Source organism: Rhopilema esculentum, chromosome 11 (assembly GCF_057945365.1).
Source record: "Rhopilema esculentum isolate cy_ngs chromosome 11, ASM5794536v1, whole genome shotgun sequence".
Classification (NCBI taxonomy): domain Eukaryota; kingdom Metazoa; phylum Cnidaria; class Scyphozoa; order Rhizostomeae; family Rhizostomatidae; genus Rhopilema; species Rhopilema esculentum.
The window spans coordinates 14,801,846-14,827,679 of record NC_142825.1 but is presented as its reverse complement, the minus strand read 5'-3'; the positions used below and the strand labels follow the sequence as shown (position 1 = coordinate 14,827,679).

Sequence of the window (25,834 nt, the reverse complement as noted above, 5' to 3'; positions counted from 1 at the left end):
AGCAGGAAATTTATATTCAGATGTGGGTTGATAGTAACGTTAGAGGAAGAATAGCGCGTTCAATTGGTTCTTTGTTGATAAGATCCCTGTCAGCAATGAGAAGATTGAGCTTATGTTAGATAGACGTAGCTTTTCCTTTGTTGGTCATAGAGACGTTTAGGTTTCAGAATCGACAGTGGTGATGACAAGCTTAAATACATACTTTTCAACTTTGCCCGCTCTTTGCATTGATGTTTGTCGGGAAGGCGCTATCATTCTATCCATTTGTCTGAGCCATTGAGAAAATTGCATCATATACCAATTTTGAAAGCCAACGACCCTTCAAAAATGATGAATCATCTTCCCAACGATCAAAGTAAAACGGTTTTTAGAAACGCACCCTGCCATCACCGAAAGACTCTTCACAACCATAGAAAACGAGAACGGTAGATTGGCTGAGCCTGAAGCCCACTTACTTGCAGCAGTTTGTACCAGTTATGACTTCATTCTAACCTTTATTTTTTTAAGAAAACAACTAAAGTTGCAAAATATCAGCAACACATCAGTCAAAAAGACACACATTGACTTACTGTAAAGTCTGAGTGATGTTGTTTTGATCAGGAAATTCCTGCAGTGTACAATACACCATATCGACCTCTACTATGCACACTAGTATCAGCAGGCTTGTGAAATTGCTTGCAACAAAGATGATTCTAGAATTAAAGCTGAAAGAATCTGTCGCAAACAAACACACTGAGGATGACATCATCATTTATTTCTGTATCATCATCTTGTTTGCGACTTTTTGCGACCGTTTCTTAGGCAGCGACTGCACTGCAAGATATTTTTATTTCATTAGCTTATGTGAAAGCTCCGTCCAGAGATTATAAAGTATTTTGTCGAAAAGATGATACAACAGTGCTTTTTTATATGAGCTCTTCTCGTGTTCCCGAGAATCAATTTCAGGCGCGGGCAAATGCTGCTTTTGCTTCCAAAGCTAATCTTGTAATGGGCGAACGCCAAAGAGGAACATGAACTATTTTCAAATTTTAGTTTGATAAATTTATTAGAAGGTCGGATCAATCATTACTGCACTATTTGCAAAACATTTGGCGTGACAAACTTGCGGGCCAAGATTTTTCCGAAAATTTATTTGCACGAAATATGTGTATTCGTATGAATTGCTCGGTAGGTTTTCAGTCTGAAGATTTTTCCATAAACTGCGCAAACGCGATGAAAACTGACTGAGGCAACAGAAATCAAGTGATCACTGAATCTGTGTTTCAATTACAAAACAAAGCGAAGGAAATTGGTAAATCCTTTAAACGAGAGTTGGTCAGGAAAGATTTTTACCAACAGTTTTTTCTTTGCTAATAGATAATATAATAGATAAGATCTTTAAACTTAACTTTTAATATTTCCTAACTTCGACTTTTTAATATTTTCTTTTTTCAAAACCAATTTTGAGTAGCAATTCGTATAAACTTATGCAAAAAATTCAGGTTTTAAAAGTCATTTTATCAAATGCAATTTTTAATATACCGTTATTTCACATTTATGCTTATTTCCCTGTTTGCTTGTTATCATGAGAAGCAGAAAATTACTGTCTGAAATATGTGAAGAAAACCTCCTGTGAGCCATCCTTATAAATCAGGTGCATTTTGAGTAAAATGTCAAACAAAGTTCAAACTCTTGGCAAACAAATCACTGATGTTATAAAAAATTATTTCAGGGTTCTATAGAAAGCAAGCTGAAATATTGTCCGATTATAAGGAATCAAATGCAAACAAGGTGTCAAAACAATAAAAGGAACTTTCAAGTTGCAAATCTCGATAAAACTAGATGACACATTATTCCTTGATCCCTGTAAAGTAATGTAGCTTTTTGGTTTAGCTTTACAACAATAAGAAACTGATTTTCTGGTCACAGTGCAGCCTGACAATTTCGCAAGTACACCTGTTCAGAAAATATCTGATACCCCCTGTTATAGAAGCTATTAGCAAAGCAGGTTTTGTCGTAGACTCAGATATAGCTTCCCCGCTGCCCGAGGAACAGAATTAAGCAAACCTCTGGAATACTGGTCGATGCTGCCACCAACACAGTTCAGTTTTAAGCTGTTCAGTTGCTGGATTTCCAGTCATTCCTGTAGTGCTTGAATACACCAATGAAACAAAGTCGAGCAAAGGTTAGTCAATTTTGCAGGTTAAAGTCAATGTGGGACATTTAGGGTATACTGTATCATAGCCAATATTTATAACAACAATACTGATAATACTCTGTGTTTATGATACAATCTAAACTATGATATATATCTTACATGTGTATTACCGATTCTTGATCTCTTTAAATATGTTTACAAAACTCGTATTAAATTTCACATCAAGATTTATCTTTTAGCTAGAAATCATTTTAAATAAAACAATTTTGTCATAGTAACAAAAAACTTTGCCTGATTCGCAGTTTTAAATAGCAAAGATAACTATTCTATTCTAAATGAATCAATTCAAGGTTATAATGAATTTCCGGCTTAAGATATCTAAAAACTTTAAATTGTGTGCTTAAGTTAGTTGCAAAACTAAGCACCATGACGAATTTCCTGCTTATTTGTAATTTTTTTCTTCTAGTACCTTTCTTTAGTTGAAGAAATTTTTTGATCTTAGATGTCCCTAGAAGTTGGGGATTTCTAGGGACATTTTTTCTTTATAAGAACAATTTCATAAAAACTCGAGCCTCAAAGTTGGTTAGATGTCAAGAACAAACTGAAAACAAGTTGAGGCTGACATACCGTAAATTGCAATTTTGAACAATGTTGTGAAACATCCTTAAAATCGTTAGCTTAAAAACGAGGAATTTCTTCACCTAGGCTCGCCTTTTCGGTGAAATTTCAAATTTGTCGACAAAAAGGATACCCCACTCACTTTGTTAGAAAGAGAGGCCTGAACACCTCCATAGAGCAAAAAAGATAGCAGTTGCACAGTTCACGTCTAAATAATTAAAGAACAAATTAATAACAATCCATTCTTTTGTTTTTATAAAAATTTTAGAGCAGCCAGCCTGAGCTTCAATTTGCTGAATTTCACAAAGAAGAGTGTAACACTTCACAAAAACTATCCAAATATTTCTTAATCTACTAGCGTTCTTTTCCAAAAGTATATTACGCAAAACATTGATTATTTTTATATGCTTTAAGCCGAATAAAGAACGTCATTTACCTGTTGAAAAATTTATTTCTCAAAAAAGTACAGGAAATTGAGCAGTAGCCAAGCTCGTTTTACGCTTTACGGAACAGGAATCATACTCGCCGAATAAGAAAAAATGTAAGTTTTCTTTTCCTCGTTCTGAGCTTCCTTCTAAGTTCTCCGTAGGGCTCCGTAGGCTAGCTGAAAGTCAGATGAGACGCATCAAAGCTACCATTGTGTTTAGTAGTGCACAAAAATTAGCTTAATTTTTTGAACTTATACATTAATGTTTCTTACAACTAGTATTAAGATGGATATACAGTCCATTTATCATTTTTAGACAACTGCAGTCGATTCCACTTGAATATAAACTTTAAATACATTCTAACACGTGCATAGACAAGATACGAAATCCGACTTAGTGAAAGTACTAAATAACAAGAAATGAAGCATCGCAAAATACGATCTGCATTCACGTTCAGAACCTAAAAACAGCATATTCGGTAACTGGTAACTGACCATGTATTTCTCAATTATTTCATTGTTATGAAAATATGTTTTCAAAATTACAATCTAAGTACTTATAGGTTCAAAACAGATTTAACATACACAAACATGACATTTATAAACCCACTTTTGATACCGACCCGCTCAAATAAAATTGAAAGCTTTTATCCCGAATGAACTGACGCAAATAAATTATTGTCAAAGAAATCCGACTTATGCAATTCCGACTTTTACGAGTCTGACTTATGCGATTCCGACTTTAAAGAGTCCGACTTATGCGATTCCGACTTTAAAGAGTCCGACTTATACGGGTCCTAATTATGTAATTCCGTCGAACTTATGTAAGTTTCCTTCATTTTTCATTTTTTCATTTCATTTTACCCATAGTTAAAGTTGGTATTTTACAATAGTAATTATATGGATACCAATTCAAACCAACTTTTTACAAAAAAATACAAAATACTTTATAAAAAGCAATTAGCGGCATAATTTGCAGGTGCATTTATCGCCAGCCAGGCTTTGATCCAACTTTTTGAAAGCCGGAAGAGTTGGTTCATTTTTAACACTGTCATCTGGGGGTATTTCAAAGTAGATTCTCTCTAAGAAACTGTGATTCTTGCCCATAATTTCCTGTTTCCGATGTGCCCGATTCTTCAAGTGTCTTAATTAGTGGCAGTTTGCAGAGATTTTGTATCCTTAGGTTATAATTTACATTCTCTTTTAATTAAATTCCCGTATAATCGATGGGTTAAGATGATTCATGGACTTATAGACTTCTGTCATCAATTACTGCAAGTTTCTAACATGTATACAAAAACTGCCACTTCGAATGAGTAACGTTTCAAAGGAACACTTTATAGAGGATCCGAAGGTCACGTTTGTGTGTGCGGTCAATCTCTTTGTTGCAGAATAGCCAGATCGAAGGGCAATAATTGAAGTTCGACAAGATAACCATGTATTTAGCCTAGGAAGGCAGTGGTTTTTTGTTGACTTTTGAGCATAACGTTTTAACGTGATTGCTGAATTTTAATTTTTTGCCAATTTCAATCCCTAGCAATTTAACATGATCTGTTGCAGACAATTTGTTCTCACTTATGTTAATTTATAGTCCTCTCTGCCCTTTCAAGATTAGCTGGGTTTTTTAGTTTGCAACCATGCCATTATTTGCAAACCATTCTAGCAATCTACTTAGATCACAAATCGGTGACAATTTCATGTAGATCTGGCCCACATGAGTATATGGCGTTATCATCCGCGCAATTACAGATTTCTGAGTCTAATGTCATGAGGCATTGATCATTGATGAATATGGTAAAGAGCAAAGAATATAGGACGGACCCCTGTGATACTCCACTTCTTGCGGTACTTTTATGTTAACCAACCTTTCCCCTTTGACAGCGGCAATCCAGATAGCTATACATTAGGCAAAGGCTATTGAAATCAATTTCATACGCCTCCAGTTTTGCGGTGAGGAGGTCGAGAGACAGGCAGTCGTAGGCCTTGGATAAATCCATTAGAATTGCTTCTACACTTTGTCTTTTTAAAACTATTAAGGCTGTTTGATTTACATAATAATAATATCAATAACTATAACTGCACAGGTCATTTAGAAAGCTTATCCTGTTTTGATATTCCCAATTATGAAAAAACACTAATATGGAGTTAAAGACCATCAAGCAACTTAAACTTGCAAAACTAGAATGAGTTTTATCCAGACAATTTTATGTAACCAAGAAAAATGTTATCCATTTGCTGAAAACTCCTTAGTAGCTCTTCGAATTGAGATTATTTAAAAATTAACGATGAATTTTGGCACAATGCCTTCAGAAGAAGTCAGTTTGTTTTGTTGCAACTTTCTAGTTGTCCAAAAATTATATTAGCATTTGAATAATTTCTATACCTGGAAAGCTTTAGCCACCCGTAGAAAGGGGCTTCGCCAAAAGGGGAACAGGGGATCAAACCCCCACGCTTTTAAAAATATTGCTCTATTATTGATAACCAAACAGTTTCTACTCTGTAGAAGCAGATTAAAATAAAGATTTTACAGAATTTTAAAGAGCAAAATACCTGGTAGAAATTTTAAAAAAGATTTCAAAAGTACCTTTAAAAACACAATGGACACGGAACTATGAAGTACCATTACCGCCAAATTTCAGCTAATTTATTTTGTTAAAATAGTGCCTCTCTCTTCTTAAAGTAGTGCGCTGAAGTTATGAAATGGTGCTCTGGTCTTTCAAAATTTTGCCTTGTTTTATAAAATCGTAACCTTATTTTTTAAAATGGTGCTCCACTTTAATAGCCTCTTTTTTCCAAATGGTGAGTTTATTCTTTTTTATATGGTAACATTTATTTCTTTGAACTTGTGCTTCAAAATGGAGCTAATTATCATTCAGAGGTCTGGGTTCGAATGTCATTTCATCCCATGTGGCAAACAGCAACGTTATTAGGGAAGAGGTTTGGTTTAAAAATGGCAAAAAATCATTCCATTGCATGTGCCAAATAAACCAGTGGAATGACGTATTACCAACAAAGAAAGATGGAAGAGGAAGCAACCTCGGACTTAGCAAATGCTGCTCGTCTTTTGAATCGAGTCTTTAAGAGGCTTTCCTCCCAAAACAGTGGTGGCAACTGTGGTGTAGAGTGCAAAGTAAATCTGTTAGAGTTGAAGGTGCAAGCAAAGTTTTTGGAAAACTATGAACGATGCTCTCTCTACATTTTGGGCCTAGGTTTGTGGTCACATCATCTAATGATTGATCCCAACCACAAGCATCGTAAGGTTAAGGAGAAAAGAGATTTGAGACTCCACTTTAAAGGTGTAGCAATATTTTAGAAAGTAACGTCACAATTTTAATAATTCGGTCACTATGCTATAAAACCAAACCACCATTTTACGCGCACGAATTTAAGAAAAGAGGACCACAATTTTGACAAAAAGAATGAGGCGAATTTTGGCGGTAGGTCTGGATTTAAGCAATCTTATTTCTATTGAAGATTGCTAGAAAGCAATTAATACTCTTCTAAATTTTGACCTTAAACTTATTTTTTATAACGTGAAAACTGAATTAATTTAAGTACATATTATTATTCCTAAAATGAGTGCTGCCCTTGCAAGAGCACCCCTCCTTTGAATGAGTGACCTCTCCCTTTTCTCCCACCCCCCCCCCCCCCTCCCCCCTCACACAAATAAGATTCTACAATTTTATTGATAAAGTAAAACGATATGTAGTCTTAATATCAATCTTTTACCTTAGATACAGCAATCTAGCTGTTTTTAAACATAAGCGATGCGTTCAGTAGCGGATTCAGACCGGGTTCTAGGGATTTGGAACCCTGTCAAATTTTCCTAAGACACATAACACCAGTTTTCCCTTTACAACGTGTCCCATCGGCAAATGGGCTCTTGTACCGCAAACTTTGCTGCCCTTTAAGTATGGTATTGTGAAAGAAAGGAACCCTGTCGTAGCCAAGGCAACCCTTTAAGAAAGGAGCCATGTCGTAATTATAGCAATCTATCGTCTTCGATTGTTTTCGCCACAAACAAAATAACACTCTTGGAACCCATCTCACAAACGCATAGGAACATATTTAAACTGCTGACCATGCATGTGTCCTGTTTTGTTAATGGAGACGTAAAGCTGTGAGTGAAGGGTATGACTGCACTATGACGAGGGCTTGTTTTAAGCCAGCACCTGAAGATCAATTAAGTTTAAGGATTGTACGAAAGAGTGATATGAATTTTCAACAAAGCTTTTCCAACACGCCTCGCCAACTATTTGCTCATTTTTCTTGACTGGCCTAGCTAACCCGGAGAAGACAGATCACCACATTTTTGTCTATGGATCGGACGAATAATCAATTTCAGATAGTTGTAAAGTAACATTCACGGGGTATTGCAATAAGCAGGAGAGAATTCTTGGCAGGAAGCTCAGGAATGTCGAAGACATTTTCTCTTTGACGTGCAAAGTTTATAGAACTCTTGAAGACGTATACATAATATATTCATATATAGAGTAAGAACTTTATCAAAATAAAATGAACGGCTTTGGAGAATGGGATAAGATGATTTTTTATGTCATAATTTGCCCTTTTTAATAATTAGGTTTGTTTCCTATATATGATTAGACCCTTCGTCCATCCTTATCCATTTTTGACAATCTTGGTGAATATTTGTAAATTTGTCTTTTTTATTATTTGGTTAAATTTATAGCATGAAGTTCACTCCAATCTTGCAACACTTAGTAAGCTATGTCCTGCTGTAACCAGCTAAAGGAATTTATAAACGTCCTCTGTTTGACAAGAAATTGAAACCATTCTTTTAGAATTTATAATGTCAATTCCTGGTTCGGTTTACAGACTTATTTTTCTTACTTGCCTTGAAATTATGATGAAATATTGTTAAATCTTGCAATTGTGGATCTTCTCAAAAAGCAAAAATGGGCGTCGCTCAATTTTGGACGAAAGTCAAAGGCGTTGACAGAAAAATATGGGACCACGCCCATATAGGAACCTACTTAAATTTTTATCCAGATCCGCCACTGGATGTGTTTGTATATTAATTTTATCTTCTGTAAATTTCAATGAACGCCCCTCTTGGGATAAGTGCCTTAATCGACTAATCCTATCTGTACCAAGCTTTTTTGAGCATCCTAAGACCATGAGGGGCTAATCTAGTCCCTCCCCCAATATCCTAAATAGTTAGCGATAGGAGGTTGAAATAGGGTTAAACACGCCCTAAAAAGAGTATGCAATGAGAGAATAAGCGTCCACTTACGGTATTCATACAAAATGAATGAATATTTTGCTTTTTCAGTTGATTGTTCTTAAGTCAACTTGCTCCGCAAAAATATATTATCGCACGATTCAATATACTTTATAACATTCCCGACAAATATAGAATTCGTAGACAGCCACGTGTTTAATTTTCCGTCATGAATCATGAGCTTACAATCCCGGACAAAAATAGTTGAGACCTTTAAAGAATACTTTATGTTTCTCTTTGCTTTGAAAAATAGCTTTTCCTCCTTCCCCAATTCAATGTTGAATGCATGATTTTGAAGCAAAAATGATTGAGCTACAAATCCAGCATTGCTCCGGGGAAAGGGGGGATTCGAATTTAAAGGGGCAAGGTGAAGTAGAAAATTACAAAAATTGTATTTTGTCTCAACATTTGTGTCCAGGACTGTAATACTCAAAACAAACTTACGAAAACATGGTTTAGACGGTAGCGGAAAGAAATCAGTGTAGCTTTTACTTATATGTGTATGGACATCGCGTGGATACGGCACCGATAAAATTTAATTAAACCCCACTTTTGCTCTGATGATACATATACCAGGACGAAATATTAGCTGCAGAACAGCAAATATAAATGCAGAACAGGACATTGTGGATTGATGGTATGAAACGTGATGATCGTAATCTGAAAGACTTTGACTCTAGAGTCACCTTTACTAATGTTTGAATTGGATTCTGGGAAAATTAAATGGTGGAATCTGATGGTTATAGTTTTCATAATCTTATTTGCTGTATCGATCTTGGCCTTGAGGCTTTTAGACCATAAAACAGCATTTTATTGGTTTCACTGTGATGGATTTGCTAACTTAATTACCAAATCTATTTTATTATAAGCATTCCTTGTACATAAGCTGCCCTCGGTTATAAATTGCAGCAAAACGTGTCAAAATGATTATAAGACACTGCTCTCAAAAGATTGAAAACGGTATGTAGTAATGGGATACCTTTACACTTTTCTCAGCAATCCCGACCTTCTTTTATTCCAGACGAGAATGAAATCGTTCAAAATCGAGACATTCATTAAAATGGCACTTCTGAAATCTGATTACAGTTGCCTTTCTTAAACATAACTTGGGCGGTCACATTTAGAATATTTCTGCGATTTTCTCAAACTTCCTTTCAACAATAACTTAATCGAAATTTTCTGAGCTTCGTTGCTTTCCTTGAATGACTTGTTAAAGCTTACCTTCACGCGGAAATTTTTTCAGGCTAGATGAATTTTCTAGTTTCCCCTCTTCCGATATTTGGAAAAAAAACTTGGAGAAATTGATCTTTGAATCTTTATATTCTCATTTGCTTGCTGAAAACTCTTTGAACCTAAACCACTCATCATTCTATCTACTCTGCGCTCGACTGTAATCCAACTCTTGACGTTCGCTCTGTATACCTTGACATCTCTAAAGCGATCGATCGGGTATGGCACAAAGGCCTTCTTTATAAGTTACTCTGGAAATCTACATAACCTCCTCCGCAGTTTTCTGTCAAATCGTAAGCAGCGAACAGTTTTGTCTTCTAGTCTTCTAGTTGGGGTAATATTTCTGTAGGCGTTCCACAAGGCTCAATCCTCGGACCTATACGCAAGCTGTGGAGACACATTTCTCAACAAATAGCTGTGGAGACAAAATTGATCATCCCCCGATATTTTTAATAATATCCAAATAATAAAAGTGGATGAGCATAAACATCTTGGACCTACTCTCGATCCATGGCTTCCTTTCATAAGTCATATAAATGCAGCTATTGCAAAATAAAGAAAGGCAATAGGAATGTTGAAGCTTCTTTCAAAATATCTGCCTCGAGAAACCATGAACATGCTTTAAAAACTTTATTTCAGACCGTACTTAGACTATGGAGATGTGATTTACCACATTCCATGCAAGGAAATCAATCCAAATAGCCGCGAAAATATCCTGATTTTACAATATTCTGCAGCATTAGCAGTAACAGGAACATGGAAAGGTACCCCTCGTTGAAAGCTAGATGAAGAGTTAGGATGGGAATCCCTGTACTCGAGAAAGACGACTTTTCATGATCTACAAGATTATTTACAATCTGATGCCAGATAATACAAGAGATCCTATTCCACTGCTGAATCAACAAAATTATACTCTTCGTAATCAACCCGTTGTTGGACAAATTAGAGCAAGAACTGAAAAATATAAGTCAAGTTTTTTCCCCAAAAGTTTGCACGAATGGAGAAAACTCGACCCTGAAATCAGAGAATCGCCTTCCATTGATATATCCAAGAATACATTGCTGTCGATAGACTACTTCTTAACTCTGTTTTCGGTATCAATGACCCACGAGAGATTTCTTTATTAACTCGGCTTCGGGTAGGGTTGAGCAAACTAAATTTCCACAAATTCAGTCATAATTTTAGTTACACAATCAACCCGATGTGTCCGATCAACGATGGTCTCGAGGATACGGAGCACTTCATGTTGTCATGCCAGTCTTTTCAAGAACAAAGACGTGACCTCCTTGCTTGTGTCATTCCAGTATTGCACTCATTTGAATTTACCAACGTTCCAAATCCTGTCCTTTTACAAATTCTTTTATACGGTGACAAAAAATTGCCATTTAAAGTAAATAAATTCATTCTGGCATCTACTATCCTGTCTATTTTAAGAACGGAACGCTTTGAATGATAGTATTACTATTTTCATTAAATATTCCTAAATCTTGTGCCTCACCCACTTATTTGTTATTTTCAAATTTTAAAGCGTATCATTTTGTACCTGTGATTTTCTATGCATTTACTTTTTTTCTTTTTCTGTTGAAATTCATTATGTGTACTTGTAGCGTTCGTATTTATTTGTCTAGTTGCATATAATGGCAATTGGGTTGTAATTGTCTTTTGCTCCCCATGGTATCGTACCTGTAGTATCGTAGAGTAATTAGCAAGTATAGTAAAATGTAATTTATATCGTAATATTCTATCTAGAAAAAATTTGATCAACGAAACCAAATCATTATCCAATTTAGGAATTAAACATTGACCTGTATGAAAAAGTGATTGCGAACAGTGATTGCAAACTAATTTTATTGTACGATCTTTAGCTTAGGCTATAGATGGAGGGGTCCGAGCCAAATGACTTGTTGAGAAAGCCAAATGACAGAGTTCCGTTTTTCTTTGACTTAAACCCGGTTCACATGGTCAGTTTGCTACAAGACAAAATCTCAAAAATATTACATGACGAGAGAATATTTGCTGTTCATGGAGAAATCCGACAGGAAAAAAACATTTTGAGAAAACGAGAAACGAAGAATCGGCAGATTTGTTCTTTGAGAATATCGCCAAGAAAGCTTTAAAGTCTGATTTATCGATGATCCTGTTTGGCTGAGAGAGAGAAGAAACGCCTATTATAAAACTTTTGGTGAATATTTTGTGGTAGAGGGAAATCTAGATAAGGCAATGCATAAAAAGAAATAGATTATTCGTTGCACTAAAATCGTTGCAGCCTCTTTCCTATTTTAAGCCGAAATTAAGATAGGCAAAGCTATGGGACATATTTACTGTATTTCAATGCATACCAGTCGATTCTAAATATTTGGTTGAAAATGCTTGACTTTTAGAAGTTCCAAGAGTATATGTCGACTTACAAAAATTGTTCTCTTCAATTGTGAACGCTTATTTTATAGAATAAACTTATAAAGAAATATTCCGCTGCTCCAAGTTTGAAATTATTTCATTTATTTCACAACTTTTATCTTGAATTTCGCTTTGTGCTGTATTCATTTTTGGTAATTTGAGTTTTGGCTTATAAAAATCACGACACTCGTGAGAAAGAGATTATTCAATTCTAAAAATGTAGTTTTCACCCTCCTCTCCTATCAAAAGCTGTCAAAATCTATTTTCCATACATTTCCTTCAAATTGCATTTATGAATAAACGCAAGTTTTTTCAAAAACAAATCAAATGCGTATAAGTCGAAGTCGACTTTTCACATGTCCTAGAAACCCGGCTTTTACGCCCTAGAAACCCGGCTTTTGACGGACCTAGAAACCCGGCTTTTACGCCAGGATATAGGATAAAGAACATTTTTTGAATCATTTTGAAGAATTACCCGAATTTATTGATTTGTTTTGTTGCAAAGATTGTGGGCCATCTCGGCGTGGGAATCTTCAAGTAAAGAAATAGAAATAAAAGGGAACATGTATTGTTTTTCAATTTCTATTGGCACAAAAAAGTTACAGTTACGTCACAACCTTTATTCGCAGCTTTTATTCCCCGGTTCGCAGGGCCTACTCTCAACAATTCCTTTTAATGACGCAATCGAAACAGTGGAGGCTTTAAGCAGAAGGAAAATTTCAACAAATATGATATATGGCTTTGAAAAAAGCAAACATTTTACAACATACTTAAAGCTTTTTCGTCTGACACTCCTCAGAGCATAAAACGTCAGAATAGGTTCCGAAAAAACACGTTTGAAAAATATATACCCAGTTGTGGATCGAAATAGGCCAATCAGAAAAACGCAAGCACAAGACCGGTATAGTTGACCAATCAGTGCCGCGAGCCTAAAGAAAAATTACCAATGGAGTCCAAGAGAGAAAACGAACTCCTTTTGTCTACACAATGGCGGCTTTTTCGTTTTGCAAAACTCTATAATGACGACATGTTTCGGATAATTGGCAGAGCCCGGTCGTCCTTCCATCTAGCAGTTTTGGAGTCAATCTACATAAAAACGAAAAAGCCGCCATTGTGTAGACAAAAGGAGTTCGTTTTCTCTCTTGGACTCCATTGGTAATTTTTCTTTAGGCTCGCGGCACTGATTGGTCAACTATACCGGTCTTGTGCTTGCGTTTTTCTGATTGGCCTATTTCGATCCACAACTGGGTATATATTTTTCAAACGTGTTTTTTCGGAACCTATTCTGACGTTTTATGCTCTGAGGAGTGTCAGACGAAAAAGCTTTAAGTATGTTGTAAAATGTTTGCTTTTTTCAAAGCCATTTTCAAATTCTGTACCGCAAAAAAATTGTTCAAATATGATATATTTTGGCTTGATTATTGATCGGATCAGAAGACCCAGATATCGACATGAATGACTAAAAGAGTCATCGTGCATTTTGAAGAATTTCCCAATTTTCCTGCAACATTTCCACTGATTACCATTCCTAATTCTAGAATAAAGGCAATTTCAGCCATTGTTGATGAATTATGCAAGCACTATGGGAAAGTAGCGGTAGATTTCCAGCTAAATCAGTTTTTAATTACGAACTTCATGCTGCCTTATTTTTGTGGAAAGTGATTTACACCATGGGAGAGTTGAGGCTCCCGTTGCTTTTAGACAGATGCTACTTTGCTGACTGTGTTGTTGTATCTTTGTGGCAAAATTCCTTTTTCTTTTATTCATCATTTGGCATCTTCTAATACCTAATCGATATGAGTTTGGTACATCGTTTAACAGAAGTTTCTTTGTGTTTAAAAATGTTGTTATCATCCTTTTGTTGTTGAATTGACATTGTAAAAAACTTACAATGGCAAAGGTAACTATTGTTTATGCAAACAGTTAGTGTGATTAAGTTCAAGCAGCTAATGAAAAGAACTGAAGCTTGTACAAAATTAAAATAAAATCATTTTTGTTGTTATTATTTAAATTATTATATATGTCACAGTGGTTGCGAGCGAACATTACTTTTAGGCCCTTTTTCGCCCTTAGTATAGCTGCTACTCTTTGCAATAGCTATTCCATTTGTAGGGCTTCGACAGTTCCAAAAATCTGATAAATCTTTCTGAATTAGCTGCTTGTACCCCTTATCTCTTCGCCCAGGATTAAATAATGCATGTTGTTTTCTTCTTAGTTGGTGTCTAACTTCCTTCTTTATTCATGTGTTAGCAAGGCTCTACTTCTAGGATTTTCCACAAGTGATGAGTAACGTACAAAGTTATTCTATCAATATCATTTCAACATCGACATATCAATGTTATAGTGCTTTAGAATAAAGTGGCGTTTGTTGGACAAAAATGTTTCTTGTTCACAGGGATCAGCCATTTTGAACAAGCCCAGGCCAATTTTTATGAAAAATCGTGCCAGAACTAAATCTGTTTCGGTCTTTGTTCATGGAAAGACAAGCTGGATAAAAAATCTTTGATGGACTTCCTTTTTACTTTCATTCTTTTCTCGATTAGTTGTTAGCTTTTATTTCGCAAAATCCAAAATACTCTTGCTTTCTTTGCCCTTTTAACGTGATTCATTTTGAAGCAGATTCATCTGAAGGAAAACCAACAAAGAGATTTAGATTTAATTTCAAAAGAAAGAATATGCAGCATATATGTCCAATAGATCTTACGCCAGTTGAGGTGATACCTGTAATAACTTTATAACTGTAATAACTGTAAGAACGTTTATACCAGCCCTTCTTGTTAATTGCAGCATCAAAAACTTCAAGCAATGAACAACACAGATATCTTATTGATATGAAATACTTTAAACATTTTTAAAGATGTATGATATGATCTGTTTTTCCTTCCTTGTGTAATCACAACATATCAAATCCACATCAAACTTACAATTCAATAATCTATGCCGAGCTTAGGCTATCGCGAAACTCCTTAATAACTGTGTTGTCAGTAGAATAAACACAGTTTATTTTGACAATCCAATGTTATTTGTTACATTTTTTCCCTACTACTGATAACATAGTTTATTCCTAACTCTAGTCTCCTTTTCTTTTTAACTATGTTTTTGACATACTTTGGGAACCTGATTGATATGTCCGAAATTAGAAATATAGCTTTATAGTGAGGCTCAGTATGAATTTTAATGTCAAGAAATCGATGATGAAGAGCAGGTGAAAAACTAAAGCTACTATGTACACATTGCTTGATGTGACCTTTTTTATTGCAAAATATCAATGCACGTCTAAGCAGCAACTGTAGTCTGTAGATTTCATTCTGCACGCGAATATTAAAAGGAATTTCCCTGTCTATAGAAAATAAACTGTCACTTTGTCATAATAAAAACCCCCTTCAACTTATAGAAATGAATAAGCTAAGCCGTTTCAGGACAGAAACAAAATCTTTTCAGGTCTTCAAACAAAAACGCACCAGAATGCATTGCATCCACGATCTCTGGCAAGTGCCAACGCCATCCTTTGGTTTCGTTTGAGTAATGGCCTTGTTTGTATGTTGTGGGCTCACAATTTGCGGACCATTCTGTAAACATGCTGATTGGGACAAAATTCAGTTTGAAATCTCATCAAAAAGTTGCGCAAATATTCTGGTCAAGATATTAGGAATGTCATGAAGAAATGAATATATGCTATCTTGTGAAGAATTTTTGCTGTAAAGAGAGATATGTCCTAATCTTGATGATATATCCAACTCTTGATGATATTATAAAGTCTTCATAACATTCTGTCCCTTCTTGAAATTTTGGCCCATTTAGCACCCCATACGTATGCAACATCGGTTTTACTTGATTTATATTTAGGGTTTGTAATTTAAAATTGGGGTTCTATTTCACTAAGGGGACAACAGTAGTGCCTTTATATAGCGAAACAAAACAGGAGGTTCTATTCAACCGATACGCAAGCACTTACGTCAAAGAGGTCACGTGACAACAAGTCCGACCGTGGTTTTTGTTGTGACAGATTTTAGCCCGAGTGGATGTTGGAAAACCCCAATTTTCCAAAGTAAGTCGCGAATAGAAACTTCAAGTTCATCATCGTTTCCAGTGATGGTTTTTTTATCCTTTAATTGAATAAAGATTTCCGTGGTATATTGCACTTTAAAGGATTCCAGCGAGTAAAAAACTATATTCCCCGAAAACATAATTTATTTACAATAAATCATTTTAAACATTTAGATTCTATGTTCAATTTTTGACGCTACTGACGCAAGGTTACTTTAATACACCTGCAAAAGATTCACATTTTGAAACTTTTGATGTTAGAATCAAGAAAGGGCCCAGTCATTTGACAAGGATATAATGCGTTTAGCTGCGAGACTGCTAGAGCTACATTCACATAAACATGTGCAGCTCAAAAGCAAAGATAGATGTTTTTATTTCTTCGGACAGATTGTGCTAATATTTTGACATGATGATGTGATATTTCTTTATCAGAACTTATTGCAGTTTATTCTGTTGATTTAGTTGTGGCCTAAAGGAGATTTATGGCTCATTAGGGTTTTTTTCTATCGAATATATCTAATTGCTTGATAGTGAATTATTGTAACTTTTGCTGTCAGGCAACACAGCTGCATCGAGTTGTTGCCAGCCAATACGACAGAAGTATAATAACTGGAGAGTATAATAGCCGCAGTGTTTTTCTTCGTAGAGTCATTTCTAAAGCAGCTGAACATACTAAGCTGATCCACAACTGGAGCACAGATGCCCTTAATCAAGATGATTTGGATATTTGCTTAGGCAAGAATTGAGTTGCAAACACTAGCCGATGCACTGACTCAGAATCAGAGATGGCGCATTTGGTGTTCAACGACTCTTCACTTTTAGCTTCAATTGGAAGATCCAACGAGAGCTTGTCTGTCATAACTAAAAAAATTAACGGGGAAGATATTGATCTCAATTTATCTACAGCATCAATTTCAATTGTGGCTTGCTTTCTATGTGTTGTGATTGTCTTAACTGTACTTGGGAATAGCGCTGCTCTAATTGCATTTTCTATATACAGACCGCTGCGGACTGTTACCAACTACTTCTTAATCAATTTATGCATTTCTGATATAACTGTTGCAACAATCTGCATGCCTTTTTGGATCTCATACATCTTGACTGGTTGGCCCAGTGCCTTAAATGGCGGCGTCTATGAATTTTGGATGTGTCTTGATATATTCTGTGGCACTTGGTCTATCATGAGTCTTGCAATGATCAGCATTGAGAGATACACTTGTGTTGGCTTCCCTCTCTACTACCAGAGTCTTGTGACAAAAAAAAGGACTTTGATCATGGTTGCTTTCGTGCTTTTTTACAGCACGATTTCATCTCTCCTTGGCTATGCCCAATTCGTTTCTCAGACCCCAAAATTATCAATATCAATTTTTACCCTATCTTTTGTTGTACCCGTCATCATCAAGTCCTATACATATGGTAAGATCTACAAAGAAGCAAAAAAACAGCAAAAGTTTATCAATCAAGAAGAGAAAGACAGAGTCAGACTTTTAGCACAAAAGCATCTGTTTTCTGCTGGAAGAAGTTTGGATGAAAAGCCTGCTTCCATACAAGGTGACCGGTTTAATGACACTATATAAAAATAGTCTTAATCTTTGTCAACATTATTTTTCAACTATAGTAAACTTTTGCGAGAGGAGCTTTTCGTTATGACATAATAACATCAATATAGAGTTGACATACAATACATCGTCAGCTGCAAACAGTTTTTGTTAAAAAATTCAACATTTTTCTTGCAAAGTGTTCAATCATAGCCGATAAGACTTCCCTTTTAGCTCTAAATATTGTTAAAATAATTGCTCTTTTCTGTTTAGCAAAAATCTAACAACCAATTGTTTATCTATGATACCTCATATCTTAATCTAATATGGCATCTTGTTCTACCAGATACGAAAATGCAGTGTGAGCTTAAGGCTAGCAGCCATGAAGTCACCACAAAGCAAGCTGAAAGTATATCTGCAGTTATCCAGCAACCAGACAAAATGTCCATTGACCATAAAGTACAGAAGACAGAAAGCTGCAGATTAAGAGTACTTACTTGCTACAACCCATCTCAGCATCAAGTTAATTCTACAATTACATATGTAAAACAAGACAATATGATCCAAAAAGGTAATATTTAAATAAATACAACAAATACGCTTTGTTGGTATGTAAAAGAAGACGGTCGTTAGGTGCTACTCCAAATTTCATGCTTAATGCGATCAATCAGACTATTTCTATACAAAATCTAGCGCTCTGCAACTGAACTTTTAGATATAGCAAATAAACTGGTTGATATAGCGTTGGTTACAGAGACGTAAATTGCTAGATATTTTGTAATTGTGTTTTAAAATTTTGTTAATCTTTAATTTCAAAGCCTTTACATTTTACCATTTTGTCGTGTCATTTCTGTATTGAAAGATTTCTTGGCATTAGTGCTACGTAACTCCTTTCAAGGACGTAATGACCATTGCAAAAACGACTTTCCGATTGATCTTAAAGTTTGTCGGCTGTGACACTCATCCTTCCCCTCCCCCCACGTCAAAGTATTTACGTGCCTGGTATGATAGGGAAAATACTTGCACTCCCGAGAATTGAAATTTTCTCAATGTTGCACAAGAAGTTCAGTTTATATGATAAAAAATTCGACAGGAATTGAAATGAAGTGTATAGGTATTCACTTTCAGACAATTTTGTCTTCGTAAATGCTCGTTATTTCTTTAATGGCGAAGTTTGCCCCCCCCCCCCCCCCCCTTAGCCGACACCTACAGCTACGTGGTTGATGCAGGATAATACGAAGTGACCTCTTGCCATAAGCAGGTGCTTCTAATTCTCAATCATACGAGCACTGAATGCTACAACTTATATATGCTTCCATTTTCAATTTAGCATACATATTTTTGAGAAGAGATGAATTTAAATAAAAAATATGAATTATTTGCTCAATATGAAATCCTGCATAACATTTTTTTGCAATTTGTCAGGAAAACTAAACTGCTGTTGTCGAAGGAAAGGACTAGATAATCAGTCTCCAACATTAAAGCCTTTGTCATCTGGTGACACAGATATTACATACGAGTATTCGGGCCTTCAGCTAGGCGAGAAATGCTGTTCAGAGTCGGTTGATGATCTGAGAAAGCTCGGCATTGATGACTGGAATGCATACTTAGATGGATTAGAGGGCCTACCGGCAGCAGTGGTGGAGGAAGCAACAGAAAGCCAGGAAAATTCCAAGGTATGCTATAATTCTTACCCAATTTGGTGATGTACGATTGAATTGACTGCAGCAAAAAGAAAAGCAAGTATTATGCCTTGCTTAATGATTCTGCACACTATTCTTTGTAATAATAACTTCAAACAACACTGAAAAACGCGTTGTGGTTCCTACTACAATCTCTAGAGGTACTTAGTGTTTTTGTCTGCATGAGTTGAAATCACAGTGCAAACATTCCATCAGTTTAAAATTACGAAGATACGACCTCTGAAGTGTGGAAAAAATTTCTCACACAGATAAACACACTCGATAACACTTAAGGTTATATGCATCTCATCTAAACATTGGAAACATGTTGTTTTCAAAATTTTTCCTCGAGTAAAAACAAAGAATATATTTCGCTTTAGATGATTCAACTTTCGAAAGGAAAGCTTGAACATTGGATGATTTTATTATGATCCATTTAGGGGCATTTTGTTGTAGTATCATTAAACTTAGCTGCTAGAAAAATACATTCATTTCTAATCATTTTGGTTTTTTATGCAAACAGAGCCCGTCAAAGGAAAAAGTGTATGGTGATTGTCAAAGCAAAGCCTTTGATTCCTCGAGCAGCAAAAAGGTGATACTTCCAATTGACAGTTGTAATCCATCAATGTTAGAACAAGACACCAAACCAAGCAGTGAACGCACAAAGTCTCAACAGACAACCTTCGTCGATCCTCTGCCAAAGTTGAAAAGGAAACAGCAATCTTCAAGATTTCTACGTGCTCGCTCTGTGAAATTCTTCAAGTCTGAGAGTATCATTGAAATGAAACAACAAGGACTGTGTCGTTTTAAACGCTTACAAAGAGAAGTTAAAGCATCCAAAGTGATTGGACGGATAATAGGCACGTTTCTTCTGCTTTGGACTCCGTTTATGGTGGTTGTTGTTATGACCAGTCTAGATATCAAGGTGTCCATGAAAACAGTCATAACGACCAAGTGTCTGCATTATGCCAATAGCGCCATCAACCCTATACTCTACGTTGTTTTCAACAAGAACTTTAAAAAGGCTTTGAGTCGGCTGCTACGCATGATGTGCTAGACTGGCAGCTTTTTATTACATTGCCAGGTCAGTGACCCAGTAAACGACTTACTGGCAAAACCAGATGCTTTCGTTTAGAAATGTAATGTTTCGTTGAAGAAAGTCCTTAATGGATTATCTAAGAAATCTGAAACTTCATCATTTATTTGCCAATCCTGATGCTTTCTTGCTTACAAAAGATGCAGTAAACATTTGATCTTTCTAAGCTTGATGAATCTTTGAATCTTTCTGGGTGACAAATTAATCTAAAGGCTGCATACACTAGAAAAGCTGTCAGCAAAAATGTTTAACATCTCCATCTTAACAAGCTTCGACTACAGCTATGGCAAAGACCAACCAACAACGATACAGTAGAGTGGAAGAAAAAACTTTGTACTACATAAAGCAACAGACTAATGTAACATCTTCTAACAATGATTTACAGTATTAATATTGTACAATATTGTACAATGCTTAACAAGTTTATTTGAGTTTATTTCCACTTATTCATTAAGTCAGCTTTATTGAATTTAATGCATCTTCGACATAGTGTTGACAAGGAAACGTGCCCTTGCAATGAAATTCCCAAGATTTGAATTTATTAGAGAAGCTTCGGCCCATTTGCCCATTTTCTGGTGCACTGCCCAACTTAAATTACCCTTAACCTCCTCCCCCAATCAAAGCTAAGTGCATAGTATCAAAGTCGTATGACTTTTTACAGAAAATGATTTTAAATCAGTACATTTATTTACTACTCTGTTATTTAATAGATAACGGTAATTGAGAGCCGGTCCCATAAGGTTCCATCCATTATTGTTTGTAGTAAAAGTAGAATTACTAACCTTGTCAAAATGTTTCTCAGTTTTTGTACATGAAAAAGCAAAACTAGAAACTGAAGTCCATTTGATTGTTAATAAGATAATTTGAGACTCACTTAGATAACTAAGACAATAAACCATATCTCCCCTCTTTTGAAAAACTCCGGCTGTAATGTCTGTGTGACAAAAAGACTCTACGAATGCCTGGAAGAAGCGAAGAAGCAAGGAGGCAAATTTTCCTCGTACTTTGTAAGAGAACCAAAATGCTTTTCCCTTCTTCAATAGCAGTTTCAATTGACAATGAGATATTAATGTTTGAAGATAATCGTGGTTTATAATCATCAGTAATTGTAATTTGTAGCTGTGTCTTTGGGCTTCACGTGGTGGAGGCATAAAACAAGAGCGTTGTTTTAAATCCAATAAACCTACTTTCTCCGAAAGCGTAACATTTATCTAATGCAATGTTTTCTGCATGACATTTTCTTTTCGTCTTCTTAGTTATGAATCAAGTCCATCGTGCTTGCGAATTTGTTAAAGGTTGTACATATAACGTTTAAAATAATGTAAAGCATGGAATAATGTTTAAAGGTGTAAAATAATGTAACAAGTAGTATCCTAGAGTAGAAATTAAGACTTTGAGCAGTTGTATAGGTGATATCATATCTTAACGTTATTTCATATTGTCTAGTGATTTATTTTCTTAAATTATTGTTGAAAGACTGGCTACCGATCCAAGGTAACAGTTTTAGCAGGGTCTGGGATTTTGACGTCAGCCTTTGCAATTTTTCACCAAAATGTAGACACTTAGTTCTTACACTTGAATGTTGTGTAAAAACATCGATACCTTTAAAGGGAAACGAATCAAATCAAAATCTGCTAATCTGCAAATAGGCCTTCACGTTTCATGAAATTTTTTTAACGGGTGGAATGAGAATTATTTGAGAGAAGACTATTCAAAAGTTGACATATTACTAACCTTTGGAGGAGAATGGCTCCTTAAAACCTACAGGTCAATTTTACAGTATCTTGACGGTGTGTGTAGAACCTATATTGAAAAGCAGCTTTTCACAATAACACAGAAAAATATTCTGTGGAGAATGGCTGTAATTATGTTGATGATTCAATTTTGCTCCTTAGGGGGGTTTGTTTGGGGGATATTGTTCCAGGACTTTGATGCGCAACAGTTTACTAACAGACTCTCACCGGATTCAAACATATTTTGATGTAACGAAAAAAATCACTCTTTGATGCCTGTCTTGCTTCATGTTGATCAACGTATTTCAAGACTTGGAAGAGATTTTGAAAGAGAGAAGGATAAAGCCTTTCAGCAGATTCATAGACTTACAAGTAAAAAGCTGACTTGTAAGATCGTTTATGTAGAGAGAAAAGAGCCGAGAAAAAGCTTTGTGGTACACCACAACTAACAATCCAATGAGTTGAGTTGTGTTATATATATTTTTGAAATGAAACCGCTGGTTTGCAAAATTTGCTCGAACTTTTGAAAGTAGAAGAAAACAATTCTCATAATGGATCGAAAACATCTTTGCTTCTACAAAGAAAATTTGCATAATCAAGAGACTTATTTTATACACCTTAGAAGTTTGCATCTATATTGAAAGACGACTTTCCTTGAATTGCTCTTTCACAATTCAGTAGAAAGCGGACAAGGTGTAGAAATTCTTTTTGACACAAAAATTGAAACTTGTTCACTTTTTCAAAAGTTTCAAACATCAAAAAAATATAACTCACAGAGCAAAACGGATTTCGGATTTGAGGTCAGCAATGTAAAAAATGCCTGAGTCAAGTTGAGAACTTTGTGAAATCGAAGAGCTTTGATCAAGTTTTATTTTTATCAACTTCAGTTGTATACTCCAGCCTTCTTAGAAGAATAGTGGTAGAGCATCTCCGTTGAAATTGACTAAAAAAATCTAGGTGACAAATTAATTATCATTCCGTTATGTTTACGAATGTAAGAAAAAGAATTTTCTTCAAAGCCACAGACAGAAGCATTCTAAGCACTAAATCAGAGAACAGTAAAGCTCCAGCGGCGTTTCAGCAGATGACTGCAACGAAGGCTTTGTTAATTCTTGTCACCATGCAGTTGCACTAGTGTTTTCTGCCATACTACAGCTAATCAAAACAATGTTTAGCCGGGCGATGAGCGGCTCATGTCAATTATCTTACATTGATAGGAAGAGGTAACGAATTCTGTTGGGACTGATGCATTTGTTGTTTGCTTGAACAATTAGAAACATTAAAAAATTAGTTTTAATCAATTTTACTTGCTTCTTAAGTTTAAGAAATTATCAGATGAAAACTTCTACTTACCTTTCTTCTGGGTGCTTAAAACTTTCATTGTTATATTTTTTTCTGAGGACTGTTAAGTAGACCATAGCTTATTGCCATTAATGAGTGTATAATTTGTTTATTATAAATGAGTCACTGGTAGCTGCTACATGTAAGAGCCTTATCAGTATCTGCTTATGTACAGCAACATATACTTTAGCGATCAATCAAACATGCCAAACATGTTTGTTGTTTTATGTGTGATGTCAACAAAGTTTGTTTATGATGTTTGTCAGGTGCAAGACGCAATGGTACATAGCCTTTTTCAAGAAGAAATACGCTAGGGGCATGAAACATATTTCTTCATAAAATAAAAAATCACTTGGGCTTGAGGGGCGATTGCTTTCTTAGGTGGTGGGGAAATTATTTTAAGGTGATTTTAGATGATGACATACAGCTTAAAGATAAAGTAAATATATATCGATTTAAGATTATTCTCTTTTTTGCTTTTGAATTTCCCTTGTAAGTTCCAGCAAACATCCTCAACAAAAAGTTATGTTACTATTTCTTTTGTGGATATTTGCACTATAAACGTGGCAACAGTATATTTTGATGTTTTATATGTCTTTTGCTTTGGTTAAAAAAAAAGCGATCAAGATTTGGAAAGTAGCCATTGCGTGTTAGAATACAGTATTTTTATGCAATTATGTTTTTATGATTGACGAGAAAAAATGACAAATTTTTAGTAACGAATTGTTACATAAACCCTCTTTTTAATGAAAAAATTCAGATTTATCAACTACATTCAAAACGGATCGCGTCAGAGAGAATAGAATTCACATTTTATTTTATATTCCAATCCACATGCTTAAATCGTATTCCCTGTTATCACGCCAGAATCTGTATGGTACGCAGTGTCGTGCTAGCAGGGGAGGCAAGGGGGCAATTGCCCCTGCTGATCAAATATCAGGGGCGCCAAAATGAACTTTCACCATATTAGCGCCCTAGCAAAAAAGCTACCCTGGGTACCAGACTCACTATATAAAATAATAGAGAGTCTGGTCTAGTGCGCCCCATTCTCGTTCTGGTGAACCTACTTGAAAGAACTGAAGTCTATTTAACAGACTAGGCCTGTGAAACAAGACTGTCAGAAAAATAATAAAGAAACTCAGTAGTCAGAGGAGTTTTGGGAAATCTTAAAGCAAATGTGTTTTATTTAGTTATTTAAAGTCGACATTTTTAATACAGTGGTAATAGACTTTTCTGCCTCAAGATAACAATCAGGTTTAAAACGCCATTTGGCAGCAAAAAACATGTGCGAAGCATGAAATTAAAGTTAGCACAATGCAGTTATTAAGTGTTAATCATTATCAAATTGTTAATCATAGTCTTTTGTAATTTTCCTTATAAATTGTGTGTACTTTCAACGTCTACTTCCTAACTGTGAAGGCAGCGCGCTTGGACACCGCGGCGGTTAGAATCATCACGTTGGAAGGTCACCACAGCAAATATGGGCAATATGACAAGCGAAGCCCCGTTTGCCAGGCGAAATATTAGCTATAACTGATTTACTGTGTTTGTTGTTGTTTGTTCTCGGCGCCTTGCGGTGTTTCTTATCTACTGCATTTCACTACAAGGCCTAATTTCTTTGCAACGAGGGGCACAGCCTGGAATATCAGAGACTTTCCAAAGCCAGTTGGCAATATGGCGAAGGTGTCTCTTCTCTCTACAAACAAGGCTTTCAATGCTGTTCTGTGTTCAGTTCCACAACATACGGAAAATATTCTTTGAGTACAGTTTTAACAGCATCTTCAAACTCAATCGTTACGGTCGCTAGCATTTATTTATGTTCTGTTCTGTTCAATGTTTTAAACCAGAGCTAGGTTTATTGTTTCGCTGTGACCTTTGAACGTACAGAAATCTGTACACTCGCTCCTGATTGGTTAATATCAGCACACCAGAACGAGAATGGGGCGCACTAGACCAGACTCTCTATTTTATTTCATATATAGTGAGTCTGGTACCCAGGGTACAAAAAAGCTAGCAAACGAGGAAAATTTACATAGAAGAACCTGACAATACCAATGGCGGAGACTGTATAACAATCCACGATGAATCTAACAGCGAAACTGCTAGGGGGTATGGGGAGTGATGCACCCCCCAATCTTCAAAAAAGCAGATTTTTTCCGGCAAATTTATGGCTGCCAGTATATCGGTCGGGCAAATCTGGAAATTGTGTTTAGGTCACACATTTATTGCTACTTTTTGCCCCATCTTGATTTTTGAATTTATGGTCTTTCCCCCCATCTTTTTCAGTCTCCGCCCAGTTGGGAAAACAAAGCAGAAACGAGGCATGCAAAACAATAGAGCTTTTTC

The 25,834-nt window shown here is 35.7% G+C and overlaps 1 protein-coding gene across 1 annotated transcript; it reads left to right on the top strand.

Annotated features, from left to right (window-relative positions):
* Positions 1-1,851: 1,851 nt before the first annotated feature.
* LOC135693947 (octopamine receptor) lies at positions 1,852-23,033 on the top strand. Its single transcript, XM_065212538.2, has 5 exons — positions 1,852-2,164; positions 16,745-17,649; positions 17,983-18,207; positions 19,062-19,312; positions 19,842-23,033. Exons 2-5 carry the CDS (start codon positions 16,884-16,886, stop codon positions 20,373-20,375), a joined length of 1,776 nt encoding a protein of 591 aa, XP_065068610.2. The 5' UTR covers positions 1,852-2,164; positions 16,745-16,883; the 3' UTR covers positions 20,376-23,033.
* Positions 23,034-25,834: the final 2,801 nt, after the last annotated feature.

Excerpts from the sequence above, each read along its gene's own strand:
- LOC135693947 (XM_065212538.2), top strand. The coding sequence starts at position 16,884 with ATGGCGCATTTGGTGTTCAACGACTCTTCACTTTTAGCTTCAATTGGA. Across the intron at positions 17,650-17,982 it reads AAAGCCTGCTTCCATACAAG|ATACGAAAATGCAGTGTGAG; the intron begins GTGACCGGTTTA and ends TTGTTCTACCAG. Across the intron at positions 19,313-19,841 it reads AAAGCCAGGAAAATTCCAAG|AGCCCGTCAAAGGAAAAAGT; the intron begins GTATGCTATAAT and ends TTATGCAAACAG.